This window comes from Lepidochelys kempii, chromosome 2 (genome assembly GCF_965140265.1).
Source record: "Lepidochelys kempii isolate rLepKem1 chromosome 2, rLepKem1.hap2, whole genome shotgun sequence".
Lineage (NCBI taxonomy): Eukaryota > Metazoa > Chordata > Testudines > Cheloniidae > Lepidochelys > Lepidochelys kempii.
The window spans coordinates 30,076,687-30,091,140 of record NC_133257.1 but is presented as its reverse complement, the minus strand read 5'-3'; the positions used below and the strand labels follow the sequence as shown (position 1 = coordinate 30,091,140).

General features: G+C 36.7%; 1 protein-coding gene across 5 annotated transcripts in view; it reads right to left on the bottom strand.

The window, feature by feature from the left end:
* The window catches only part of CSMD3 (CUB and Sushi multiple domains 3), a 1,204,651-nt gene that overhangs the window by 363,870 nt on the left and 826,327 nt on the right, over window positions 1–14,454 (bottom strand). For all 5 annotated transcript variants that reach the window (XM_073330296.1, XM_073330291.1, XM_073330295.1 and 2 more), the window contains 4 exons: window positions 12,758–12,914; window positions 6,685–6,876; window positions 2,719–2,845; window positions 1,377–1,579 (listed from right to left, as the gene is read on the bottom strand). In XM_073330296.1, coding sequence (XP_073186397.1) covers window positions 1,377–1,579; window positions 2,719–2,845; window positions 6,685–6,876; window positions 12,758–12,914 — 679 coding nt within the window. The remainder of the gene's footprint in view (window positions 1–1,376; window positions 1,580–2,718; window positions 2,846–6,684; window positions 6,877–12,757; window positions 12,915–14,454) is intronic.

Genomic DNA, 14,454 nt, shown 5'->3' with positions numbered 1-14,454 from the left:
CTTTCTGCAATACTTTGCCGCTACCTGTCTCCCAGCTCAAGCACATTTATCCCACCTCACTCCACACACAGGCCCAATTCCCCCATTCTCTGTGCTCAGCCTCATGCTCCCTCTCTCTTTAGCCATATGCTCCTCCACTGACTAGCTAAATGACCAAGCACACCATTCTCCCCCCCCATGCTCCTGCACAACATATTACCCCAAACACCAACTAAGAAAGTGTGATTAAGGATTGAGAAGGAAGGCTGCCTATGGGTGTGTATGGGAGCGTGGTGGAGCAGGGCTGTGTGAGTTAAACAGTGGAGGCAATATGTTGTGGGCTGTGGGAGAACCAGGTTCATTTGTGTGGGGGAGAAGGATAATCAGGACATTGTGTGGGGAGCCACATGGCTGTAAAAAGAGCATGAGACTGAGCAGTGACAGGAACTTCCCACCACAGAAGCCTCTTCCACCCAACCTCTGTCAGTCACACACATCATATTCACCTCGCCCACCAGCTACTCAGCTACTACAAGATATTAGTGTGTATGTACATGCACATACATATCGATGAATATTCTTACAACAAAGTGAGTGGGATTATTATCCAATATACAGAGCCTAAGTTAAGCATAGTTAAGGAGTGCCAACGCTGCTGAAGCAAATGATACTACTGGATCCAGTCCTCCAATAATTATCAGACTTAGTATTCTTAGACTTTCTTTGAAGTCTGGTAGTTTTGTCTTAGTAAGTAGATCAGGTCTCATAACTAATAGTTTGTCACAGTAAAGATTTGGAAAACAATTGCTTGGAAAAATTAGGAAAAAACCCAAACCAAAGTTACATTATTTCTTTGGTTTAACCATCAAAAAAAGTAGTAACATTGGAGTAACAGTTTAAAACCACAATCACATTGCCTGATTGTTAAACCCAGTAGATGAAGCGGTGCAAGAAGGCAAGCAGGAGAGAAACATTGCTCTTTCTTCAGCACCTCAGCCAATCCAAAGGCAGCAGGATCGCTGCACAGATCTTTCTGAAAGCAGTTATGCTAGCTCCCGTTCCTTCTTCCATGGATCAGAGAAGGGTGGAATCACCTCCACCTCCTCTGTTGCAAGCCACTGGCCCTAATTATGAGCATTCTTGCTGTCTCTCAGCTACCTTTGAACCCATGTCAACATAGCAAAAGTCATGGATTTTTTTAAACCATGGAAACAACACTTTCTGTCAAAAACATGACAAAAATACAGCTTTATAATACTTACTACAAACTGGGGGCTTATTCTACTTCTATTGAAGCCGATGGAAATTATGTCATTGACTTCAATGAGAGGAAGAACATGACCACAATTGACTCAAGGAGCACTATATAAGTTTCTATTTTAAAAATATTAACTTACTTGAAAACTGGATGGCAAACCCAGATTTGCTGATATAAAAGTCTGTGTCAAATTGGATAGTCACTATGTTCAGTGTGCTGTGAATGCCTTCTGGAATAAGAGATCCACTAATTTCCTTGAGTAGCATCTCATTTTCTGGTGGCCCATCCCAAACTCGTAGTATATCATGTGATGCTTCGGTATCAAAAGCAAGAAACTGGAGGCTGTAAAGCACCATGATATTTCTGTCAGTTCTGTTATTTTTTTCAGAAACATCTCTAATTATAGAATTAAAATCAATATAGCAAATAAATCTGATTTTACACAAATATTTCTCCATATTACTTTTGATACTATGAACCATAAAAGTAAAGATGTGAACATACATTAAACCTACAAAGTATTTTGATAACGGTTTGAATTTTTCTTTGTATCTAATTATATTTGAGTTTACTTATAATACAATATGAGTCGGGCTATTCAAATACAGGTTGAACCTCTCTAGTCCAGCACCCTCGGGAACTGACCAGTGCTGAACCAGAGAATTTGCCGAACCACGGGAGGTCAATATTGTAGAGAGCAGGTCTCTTTTTATTTTTATCTCGCCGAGGTGAATAAACGGAACAACACTTGCAATGCTGCCTAGCCAAGGCTTACCGTCTCTCTTCGTAACAAAGTGTTAGTGTTGTTACACAATTTTACTGTTTTGGCACAAGGAAATAAGTATATAAAACGTAAAAAAAAATAAAATGAAATCATGACAGACCAAAGAGTGCCTGACTAGAGTGTTTCAACCTGTAATCCAAATGAGATGTTTTGGTTTTTTTTAAAGGACATTTCAGGTATTCTTTTCTTAGTCATGTTAAAATAACATCATGCTATATATGTCAAAATCTGATCAACATAAATTAAAATGTACCCATATAATTCTTTGGGAAATACATATGTTGTTTCAGTCAAGCATCTAATGATAATCTGTGATCAGATGCTTGATTTAAAATTAATTACTGAGCTGCCACCTTCTGCTTTCGATGCTTTTCTTTTTTCACTTTGTCTTATTCTGGCTGTGTCCAATGGCTTTAGAGCCATATACTCTGTGTATATCCGTGAGGATACATGTGTTTGTGTGTTTTAACAGCTGCTGGTTCTAAAACTAATCATACTATTTTAACTGATTAAATAATTTTACTACCTAACCCTACAAACCCTCATTCACAAGAGTAATGACACTCAGATTTGAGATGGGCTTAAACCAAAATAATGGATCAGACTTTTGTTAGACATATAGACGTGGATCCACATTTTGGGGAGTGAATCGTTCTCTATCTCAAACATAAGCCCATATTTGCTTCAATTACAGTACCTGACAATATTTCCTGGATCTACTTCAATCATCCACATACAACGCAGATTATTGTCATAGGGAAAAGGATAGCCAGGAGATAAGATTCTTCCTGATGATTCTCCTTTAAAACGGCCTCCACATTCAGCTAATGAAAATACAATTAGAATTACATATCATTTTTATTACATTAAACATGATTCTCCAAAACTATGTTTATATATTGCTGACCATAAGCATGTTAGGATTCAACACACTTTATAAAATTATAACACAAGACAGAAGGGGGACTTCAGATGCTTTGGAAAGATAAGGTACTGGTTATACTTACTCACATGTTTATGTATTTTGCTATAATTCCTATGCATTTCTGATAATTCTGAAGGCAATACAGTCATTATGGAATATACTATGCCATTTATTTTTAGTAAGAAAAACTCCCCAATGAAAACAATGCAGAACTTAGCTTAACAACTGAAAGCATGACAGAGCCAAAAAGCACTAGGAGTAAAATAAATAACAGACATGTAAGAAACAAAGAAAATGCAAAGTAAGAGAGGCAGAAAGAAACTAAATAAAACCAGAATATGCAGAGAGAAATTAAATGTTTGGCCTTGAAAAGCAAAGTTGTAAAACTTTTTACCAAAGATGTATAATCATAGCAAAGCTACATTATTTCTTAAAGGATAACAGACGGTAAGTTACTCCCTGTTAGTTGACCTCAGCCAATCATTAATCAAACCTGAATAATTCATAATCCTTCGAGCCCACTTCTGAGAAAACCTAATTTTTACAAAGACCCCTCAGGCCTTTTAAATCTCCTTATTTTGCTTTCCTTCCTTTTAAATCACTCTAATGCTTTCTCTCTTGGCCGCACCAATGCCAAAATAATGCTTTGATTAGATCTCTTGGTGTAGTTAAAATGCAGTTCAATTTTGATTTAACATCACCTAAAATATTTAGTTGGGAGATTTATTACCTTATGATCTATGAGCTCTGTAACAAAATTTAATTGAAACAGCACTTTAGATTGATTTCCTGACATAGTAGAAGCAAATTTTCAGAGACAGGTAGTCCCTTCAAGCTTCTCATATATTTTTAGGTATTTTCCCAACCTGATAACCTCTACAAGGTCTTTTGAAAAATATTCCTTTGTGACTGTTCAAGTCAAAGAATGGGATTGATTGTTACTCTCACTGTAGACTGGGGGAATGAAATGAGTGCACTGTGAGAATAATATTATTTGTTGGCAGAAGAAAATTATATATATATATATATATATGTATAAAAAATATGAGAAATTTTGTTCCAGATTTGAGGATAAAGACAATGGAATGATTTTCCTCCCCACACCATAAGGAATAGAGTCTAACATAAGCTGTTCCTGGCAGCGGCAAACATATTTGGTTCATTTCTGGTTATTTGGGCTACATGAAATTGGTAAAAATACTTCCATACATTTTCCAACATTTTGTTTGCATTAATGTCATGAAGACTTTTTTGTTTTGCATTGAAATGTGAACATTCAAATTATTAATCTGATTCTGACTATAATGTCAATTTAAAAAAGCTGCTGACTATCTTTCAGACTTTTTACTATGATACTTTTAATTAATTATTATTAATTATTATTATTAGAGTTCTAAATTTCAAAACCTGACTTAATATTTATTAGAGATGAGCCATGGTCTCAAACTTCAAGTCAGTATCAAGACTTACTCTAAATTCAAGAATGTTTGGATTCCGGGGTTTGATATGGCATATTATCAAGAAAAAGCAGGGCACAGCCACAAAGTCCTGATTCAGAGCTCAACTAACTCACACTTCGAAGGTGACTGGATCTGTTGTTTTGATTCAGGCCTATCTCTACTTTAGAACATGTTCACTTCATCATTAGTGTTGGACACAACTGAACACAATACTCTTAGTGATCTTCCTTTTCTATGTAGTTTAGCTGCTATATTGCTTGGCTGGGTTTCATCATCTTTTTAAACCAATTTCTTCAATTTGTACTATTATTAAGACATCATTAAGCTCTGAGAGTACACTTGACAACATACAAAGCCCAGGAGACATGGAGCTATTTGGAAGACATAGGATATATAATGTATTATTTAGAGGTATTCTATGGATCTACATTTTGGTCTTTATTTTATTTAACATGAATAAACAAACTACACTGAGGAATGTGGAATCAAATAGCATCATCTTATAGTTGCTGTCAACATCTACTTTTCTTTTCCTCTTCTTACACCTTGTCTATATACAAATCTCACACTGGTTTCACTAACGTTATTTTAAGAATCTATTTAGCCAAACCAGAACAAACTCCAGTATGGACACACTTAATTCGATTTATAACTGGCTTATAGCAATTTAACAAACTCTTGTGTGGATACACTTAATTTGGTTTACAACTGAATTATATCTTCAAAAATAAACTGAATTGTGGATCATCACAGAGGACAAAAGACTTTGTTGATTGCTCTCTCCCACCCCATGAAGACAAGATATGAAAGTGAATTCCTCCCATTAGATGAGCTGACAGCTCAGAGAATGGGGGAAGGAATAAAGATCCCTAACAAGGAGAAACTGCATCTCTATACTGCTGGACTCTTGAGGGCAAGGTGTTATAGGCATACACAAGAGATCCCCAGTGGTTAGCCTGGGTTAGCTGTAAGGGATATATCCACCTTGCTTATTATAGAAGCTTCTATTACCTTTTGAAACTTAAGACTAACTTATTTATGCGTGTATGTTTACCAGTTTTAATCCTGTAAATAACTCTGAATATTGTTGCAATTTTTGGTGTAAGGGACCATCTATCAAAAAGGCTACCTTGATTAGGTGACAAGAGAGATCGGAGTACTGAAGCGGACTCTCTGTGACTCCATGGGTTGGCTGTTATAAGTGCCTGAGGAGTTTACACATTTTGTAAATGGCAGGTGAAACCTGGGTATAATTTAGGGTTTATACCCTGCTTCTTAACAATCTGCCCTGAGGTTCATATTCACTCTCTTGAGACATCTTGGCAGCCTATATGACTCCGAGTTGGTAGAACTGCTGGCCCAGGAAGGATTTCTTATCCAACATAATCACTAGTTCTAAGGACCAACAAAATTTTGGGATATTGTTTGTTATGTTGACTAATTATTAATTTGAAATATATGTTTAATTCATTTTAATAGTATGCTTATCCTTGGCTAGACAGGATCTTGGAATGAATGACTGTGCAGAGGCATAAGGCAGAATAAGACCCCTATGAGGTTTTCACAGAAATTAAGTCTAAGCATAATGGGGCATGTGCAAACGTTTTGCCTGTTACCCCCCCACACACACACACACAACCCCCTCTTGAAAGAATGAGGGCAAACAGAAACATAGATAGACCACTTGTCTTCCATTCAGCCAATGACAAATTATTATCCCTTCCTTTCTCTCCCCGATTCCCAAATAAGGAATAGTGCCTCTTCTTCCCTGTGCTATTTGTGAGGCAACACACTATGTGTCACCCTTTACACAGGGCTGGTAGCAAAACCACATTCTAACCCCCCTCCTCTTGTTGTGTACTACAGTATTCCTAATATTTGACATTTGCACTCTATTATGTAAAAATATTTATATGTGAAAAGTGCTTTGTAACTAAGCATATTAATAGAATATACTGACTGGTTTTACAAATAGTTCAGTAAGTCAAGACTGTAGATACCTTTTCTAACTTATCTTTAAGTGATAAAAACTACAAGGAACTCATTTCACTACAATTTCCATTATGCATTCCTGTATTAATATTTACTTTCCTGATTGTCTAGCTACATCTTTCAGATGCCAAGAAGTGATATATTTAGCAGGTTGGGACAGGTTTGCCAGATCACACACATACAAAATTAACAAGCTTCTAGAAAGCATAAGGATCTCTCTCTCTCTCTCTCTCTCTTTTTTTTAAACACAGTAGAGTTTTCATTAAAGTTAAAAAGAGGCTACTACCAATACACGATGGCAGAGGATAGTCCCATGCCCTTCTTTCCCCTGTCATACACTTTAGAAGGCTACTTCCATGGAGTGTGTAACCTGGATTGCATCCATAAATGATAGTACTGCCAGCAAAATGGCCTTGGTCATTGATCTTGTATCCAAATTGTGGCACACCAGGATCTTCACAGTGTGAAAGCTCAAAACCTGTAATGAGAGTAAAGAGTGGAGTAACAGAATTAAAACGATAACACACATTTGTGAAATTAAACACTTTTTGTCTTCCAGTCTGAACACAGCATATTTTTATTTTTCATTCAGCAACACACTTAAGGTGTTGTTGGTTTTTTTTTGTTTTTTTTTAAATGGGACTAAGGTTGATTTTCAAAGGGGAGCCTAGGAAAATACTGTGATTCTCTGAGAGACCAATCCAGAATTCCTCATTCAGATATTGAGTAAAGTTTTCTGGACTGGGCCTCTGTGTGTGTGTGTGTGTGTGTTTTAAAGAACAGAATTTTTTACCAATCACTCAGTGATGACTTCAGGTAAAATTTTTAAAAAGCACCAAAGTGATTTAGGTGCTTAAGTCCCACTTTCAAATGATACTAGGGCACATAGGAGCCTCAGATTATGTTTACACTGCAATCTGTAGGTCTGGCTGTAGCATACATAGACTACTTAGATCAAAGCTATTTTAAGTAACAATAGCAGGAATAGCATCCCCGATACTATCACGACAAACCTGGTGGCTGAACTATGTGACTTTGTTCTCACCCACAACTATTTCATAATTGGGGACACTTTATACCTTCAAGTCAGCGGGACTGCTATGGGTACCCGCATGGCCCCACAGTATGCCAACATTTTTATGGCTGACTTAGAACAACGCTTCATCAGCTCTCGTCCCCTTATGCCTCTACTCTACTTGCGCTACATTGGTGACATCCTCATCATCTGGACCTATGGGAAGGAGGCCCTTGAGGAATTCCACCATGATTTCAACAATTTCCATCCCACCTTCAACCTGGACCAGTCTGGACCACTCCACACAAGAGGTCCACTTCCTAGACACTACAGTGCTAATAAGTCATGGTCAGATAAACACCACCCTATACCGGAACCCTACTGACCACTATACTTACCTACATGCCTCCAGCTTTCATCCAGACCACATCACACAATCCATTGTCTACAGCCAAGCTTAAGATAAAACTGCATTTGCTCCAATCCCTCAGACAGAAACAAACACCTACATGATTTCTATTAAGCGTTCTTAAGACTACAATACTCACCTGATGAAGTGAAGAAAGAGATTGACAGAGCCAGAAGGGTACCCAGAAGTCATCTACTACAAGACAGGCTCAACAAAGAAAGTAATAGAACACTACTAGCCACCACTTACAGCCCCCAACTAAAACCTCTCCAGCGCATCATCAAGGATCTACAACCTATCCTGAAGGACGGCCCATCACTCTCACAGACCTTGGGAGACAGGCCCTCCTTGCTTACAGACAGCCCCCCAACCTGAAACAAATACTCACCAGCAACTACACATCACACAACAAAAACACCAATCCAGGAATCAAACCCTGCAACAAACCCCGGTGCCAACTCTGTCCAAGTATCCATTCCAGGGACACCATCATAGGACCTAACCACATGAGCCACACCATCAGGGGCTCGTTCACTTGCACATCTACCAATATGATATATGCCATCATGTGCTAGTAATGCCCCTCTGCCATGTACATTGGCCAAACCGGACAGTCTCTACGCAAAAGAATAAATGGACACAAATCTGACGTCAGGAATTATAACCTTCAAAAACCAGTAGGAGAACATTTCAATCTCCCTGGTCACTCAATAACAGACCTAGAAGTAGCAATTCTTCAGCAACAAAATCTTCAAAAATAGACTCCAACGTGAAACTGCAGAACAGGAATTAATTTGCAAACTGGCCACCATCAAATTAGGCATGAATACAGACTCGGAGTGGTTGAGTCATTACAAAACCTTATTCCCCCCATATTAATTTCCCCCTACTGTTACTCACATTCTTGTCAACTGTTTGAAATGGGCCACTCTCATTACCACTTCAAAAGTGTTTTTTCTCCCTTGGTATCCTACTGTTAATTGAACTGTCTTGTTAGACTGACCTCCCACTTGGTAAGGTAACTCCCATCTTTTCACGTGCTATGTATTTATACCTGCTACTGTATTTTCCACTCCATGCATCTGATGAAGTGGGTTCTCGCCCACGAAAGCTTATGCCCAAAAAAATTTGTTAGTCTCTAAAGTGCCACAAGGACTCCTCGTTATAATAGCAGTGAAGTCATGGCAGCACAGGCAGCTACAAGTTGACTGTGTACCCAGGATCCTTGGTGGGCAAGGCTAGGCTTTGCAGCTGCATCCTTGCTGCTATTATTACTGGAGCTAGCTTTGATCTTTAACATGTGCTGCAATCATACCTCCAGCCCGACAGCAGTGTAAACATACGCTAAGTCTAACTGGAAGTCTTTCGACTTGTCTATACCAACAATTAGATCATGGCAAGCCAGGGTGTAAATGTGGACCCTGCTACCATGCACTAAAAGTTCTGTAGTTTGCTTTAACCTACCCCACTTTGAAACAAGAGTAGATTAAAACATGCTGTAGTGGTCTATTAGTGAGTGGCAGTAGGGTCCACATGGACACGAAAGCTACTGCATGGTAGATTTACATCCCAGCTTCACTTGAATTAAGTGTTCGTGTAAACAAGTCCTCAATTAATGACATTAAACAGGCTTTAAATTCTTCATGCCATTTGATTTTCCTTAAGAAAGGATTATAAACTTTCCTATGTTTAAGGCATAGCCTTCAAAAACTGCATGTTTTTAGTGAATGTGCTGTTCATCTCTTCCTACTGCAGCTGCTATGCCTATGGGTCAGCTAGCCAGTGAAATACAAAACCTTTTGATTATTCTTAAATTGAACTTGAATTTATGTAAAAAAACCAAAAACAACAACAAAACTGAAGGCTCTATATATTTGGCTTGCAATTGCTTGTACCCAAGTGTAATGCACATATATGTGGTAAATTAAATTACAATAAACTGTAGCACTATTAGTGAAGAAAAAAGTGCATGGACAATAGTCTGAATTGAAAAGCAGAGTATATTGAGTTTAATTTGCTGAAATTATCAATATTCTGAAAAAGTCAGAGTTTTCCTTGTTTTTTTTTTTTTTATGATGTATTTCAGCTCACAATCCTTTCAGCTGAGAACCATGAAAACTTTTTTTAGTGCTGAGTAATTACATGGCTTGCAATGGCCATATGTATTATAAATACCATCTACTTCTTAACACACAACTCTAAAATTAATTGTCCAGTTATCATGATGACACTTTGAGTAGTCTGACAACGAATTTTAGGAGCTCATTAGCATGGTTGTTTGTTGTTGTTTTCTTTTCAAGCTTTGAATTAAAACCCTCTCCTTTACCAAAGCCACATTGTTTGAATATAAACAAGCACTTTCATAATAGTTAAAGGCATAAGTGTTTCCATTCTAATCCTGCTTTTAGTAGCTCATGACTCTCAGAACTGGGGGATTGAAAGGTACAGGCTGATCTCAGCCTGAAGATCGATTGTTTGGGAAAGTTTGCTCCAAAACAATTCTGTTACTTTTGAGAATAAGGGGAGTAGGATAGTGAGATTTTTAAAGAAACAAAACAAAAAAAAACCCAACAACAAAAACACTTGTCTATTACAAATTACCGGCAGGGTGTAGAAAATTGAAATATGGCCAAAAAAAACCTCTTGTTTAGAAGAAGTTCATGTGAGTGTTCCAGTGAAAAGTGCTTTTGATTTGAACAAGTTAGGAGCATCTGGGAATCTCATTCTATTGGAATACAAGCAAATTTTAATAACAGCACTTAGCTCATAATGTACATAGGTAATAAGGGCATATGGTGCATGTGACCCGGACATTCCTACATATGGCTGAAGAGGAAGCAAAGAAAAGGTTCTTCACTTCCACCATTGCATCCTCAGTCTCACATTGTGGAACTGTGCTGAGTGGTTGACAATTTGCTCAACATTCACACTATCCACACAGTTACTGAGCTATGTTTTATTAATTGTGAAAAATTTTCATTTACTTTACAACAAAACTATTCAGATTTGGACTGAGCTATCTATTGACATGGAAACAGAAACATATCTTGGTAGGTTAAATGATGTGTCTTCGCTACTTGAGTTTCAGCCAGAATGTCACTGAAAATACGGAGACAGGGACCTTCATGCCATAACTTGTGAGTTGGATCATTGTTCTGCCTGAATGCTGAAGGCCAGGAGGGAAGTACTGAGTCCCACTGTTGGCGAAGATTTTAACTTGTTACCCTGTGGGTCTGGGGAATAGGCATGTGAGGTCCACGTTTAAGAATCTAACTCTTGATGTTGGCAATGTAGCTAACTATTTACTTGTGTCCCATCACCCATTTTCAGGGAAAGTCTCTGAGAAGACTGTGATTAGAACTGGTGGATAATGAATATTTTGGTTCACTGGCAGTTCTGAAAAAAAAAAATAAAAAAATAAAAAATTAAACGGTTTTGCTGTGGATCAAATCAAAAACAAATTTTCAACTAATCAAAAAGTCAAAAAACATTCTTCAGGCATTTTCACAAAAGCAAAGGAGGACTAGATTAATAAATTATTGGGGGGAGGGAGGAGGATGACCACCTCTCTTTTAAGTTTTAGTCCAATGGTTAGGGTACATGCTTGGAATGTGGGAGATCAAGCTTGAATTCCTCTCTTTGGCTGATGAGGAAATAGAACTTGAATTTAGGTATCCCACATTACAGGAAAGTGTTCTAGCCCCTCAGGTAAATTTTTCTCAATCTCGCCTGTTAAAACTGTTTCATTTTCTATAAATAATAAAATAATCCTTGGAGCAGGAACCTGAAGTAGGGTCTGTCACATTGTAAATGAGTATCCTAATCCATCAGGATCTGAAGTCATTCTCACTCTCTTTCCCTGGCCCAATGATTATTCATTATCATTCATAATGGCAATTCATAGCCATTTATGTTATGGTTTGTTTATTTATTTTCAGGGGACTGTGCCCCAAGGAAAATTAGCAAATCAAAACCAACATAATTTGTTTATGCCACAAACTCTGTAAAATATGTTTTAGTTTCACTATGGAAATTCCAGAAAGTCAATTACATGTATAACAATATTGAAATTCCATACCTGATCAGACCAATTGGTTGTCTAATCCATCATCCTGTCTCTGAAAGTGACTGGCACAAAATGTTTCAAGGGCACTGCTCCTTCCCTCATCAACAGACAATTATACAATAACTTATCCATGGGGATGTTTTCTGGTAATTCTAGGTAGTTAGTGATTGGTTAAGTTCTGCAGCTTTCATTAGGTTTTTGTATTTATTTTAAGACTAGCTACTATAATTTCAGATTTTTTTATTCATGTAAATATTTAATCCTTCTCTGAATCCTATTAAGCTCTTTACCTCTAATATCTTGTGACAGTGAGTTGCACTTTATAATTTCCAGACTAGAATATTTATTAAAAGCAGCAATCCAAACCAAGAAATCACTGGTTTAATGGAAAAGAAACAACACAAGATTGGCCTCAGTTTAGGAAAGTGCCTCTGTTCATGAAGAGTGGATAAGAACATACTTAAATTCCACTGAAATCAATGGATTTGAGTGTATATTTAAAATTATGCAGGTGCTTAAGTGTTTTCCTGAAGTGAAGCCATTATGAGCAGCAGAGAATAATCCACTTTTCTTGACCCTTTCAGTCAGCAAGTAAACTTAAGATAGTCCTCTGGCAAAAGAAGGCAATTCAGCCATCAACTACAAATAACAAAAATAATAAATCCTCTGAGTAATACAGAAGTTAGACTTCCAATATAATAAATGTTTGATTTGGACAGAAAGTTGAAAATGGATTATTTTGAGAGAGTGGTGAATTGGTGGCAATATTCTACCAGTTTTTATCATCATTAGAATTTCTGAGTAGGAACAATGACTATTTCAAGCCATGAACAACATAAATCCATTATTCTATGTTTCTACATACTTACTGGTGTAAACAAGCTGAAAACCTTCATCGGTTCCCTGCGTATCTGAGTTAAATTCCAACCACAGATGATTTGAGGTACTACTTAGTGTCAGTCCTCTCAATGAGGCTCCAGTAAATGCACCCAGCAGGTGAGCTGTGTTGTCTTTTCCATCATATATCTGTAAAACAAATGGGACTTGTACAATTTTAAAAAATCGTATTTCAGTTACAACATAATTTCACACATATCTATTAAGTGGAAGGATGCTTATTGTAGCAGGATCTATTGTAAGTCAATTTAGAGAGCTCTTTATGCATATACTGTTTGTTTTTCCTGAATTATATGATATAAGTGTGGTGATTTTTCAAATGCACAATTTAAAATATGTCAGTTCCTTTTTGCATGACAATTGAAGTGGAAAGGGTTGCCATTTCAGCTAAATGTTTATAAACATCTGTGTTTACTTTGCCATTCCCAATATTATAACGTTTGCCACAACATATCAAGGAATACTTATTTTGTGTATGCACTTCTGCCTCAGTCCTGGAAGTGGTGTAATGTAAAAATGTAATGTCTCCCCAGCCTTGAATGTTAAACAAACTTCTGCAAAATATTACTAAGTAAAGAAAGGTACATGTATATCAATAAAATAAAAGGAATGAGAATAAAACAAACAGAATAACTGCCTCTTTAAGATGGAAGGACAATGTAATTTATATGTAAATTGGAAATCAACATTTGTATTTATTTTTCTTCAAGAGCTGCTTTTCCCCTATTTAACAATGGACATTGCTATACAAAAAAATAAATAAAATCCCAAACATTTCAAATAATCTATTCTAATAACATTTAGCAGATGTCATTGCAAGTTCTGTTCTTTTTAAACATTAGAGGTTGTTACATTCCATTCACACGTGAGAAAGTTAAACTGTAATTTGATTAACTATAGTTGCTATACTTAACACTTAAAATCTTTGACAAATAAGTTTTAATAATGATTACATTTGTACATGACTAAATTCTGACCTTTGTCTTATTCCTGATTTCCTGCACAGTGAAACTCAAAACTTTGCCTGTCAAATAAATAGACAGTCATTTTCAATGCTAAATAAAGTCTATTTTTATCAATGTAAAATTTATTTCATGTTTGCATTTGTAAATATGAATGAATAGCAAAACCAACCCAAACCAAAAACACCATTCTCACTCAGTGTATTAAAAGGGATTTTAAAATGTGAAACAGAACTATTATTAGCTCCTTTTTACATCTGTGTGGAGGATTTACATACATAATTCCCATTTAGCATTAGTCAGAGACTTTTGCAAAAGCCTCTAGTAAAAATGGAATCTGTCTTTCCGATGATCGTCTGAGTGAATGAGGTTTCAGAATGAGATTACAGAATAATACCAGTGTCTTGGCCAACATTCCTTGTCTCAGTCAAAACAAAGAAACAACAACAAAACAAACAAACTCACAGACTTTAATGCTAATGGCTCTGTGTGAATTACTGTACAACTATACTATATCCGTTACACAGCCTCTGAACTTCTAGTAGCTAATTCACTGTTTTATCTAGCATTTTGGAATATTCTAAAAGTATTAAAGGCATTCTATAAAAAAAGAGTCTTCTATTTAGGTGAAGCCATGTATGTGACGGATGAACTAATACAATGGAACGTGTTTGATTTAAGTGTTGGGGGAATTTACGTGAATGTTC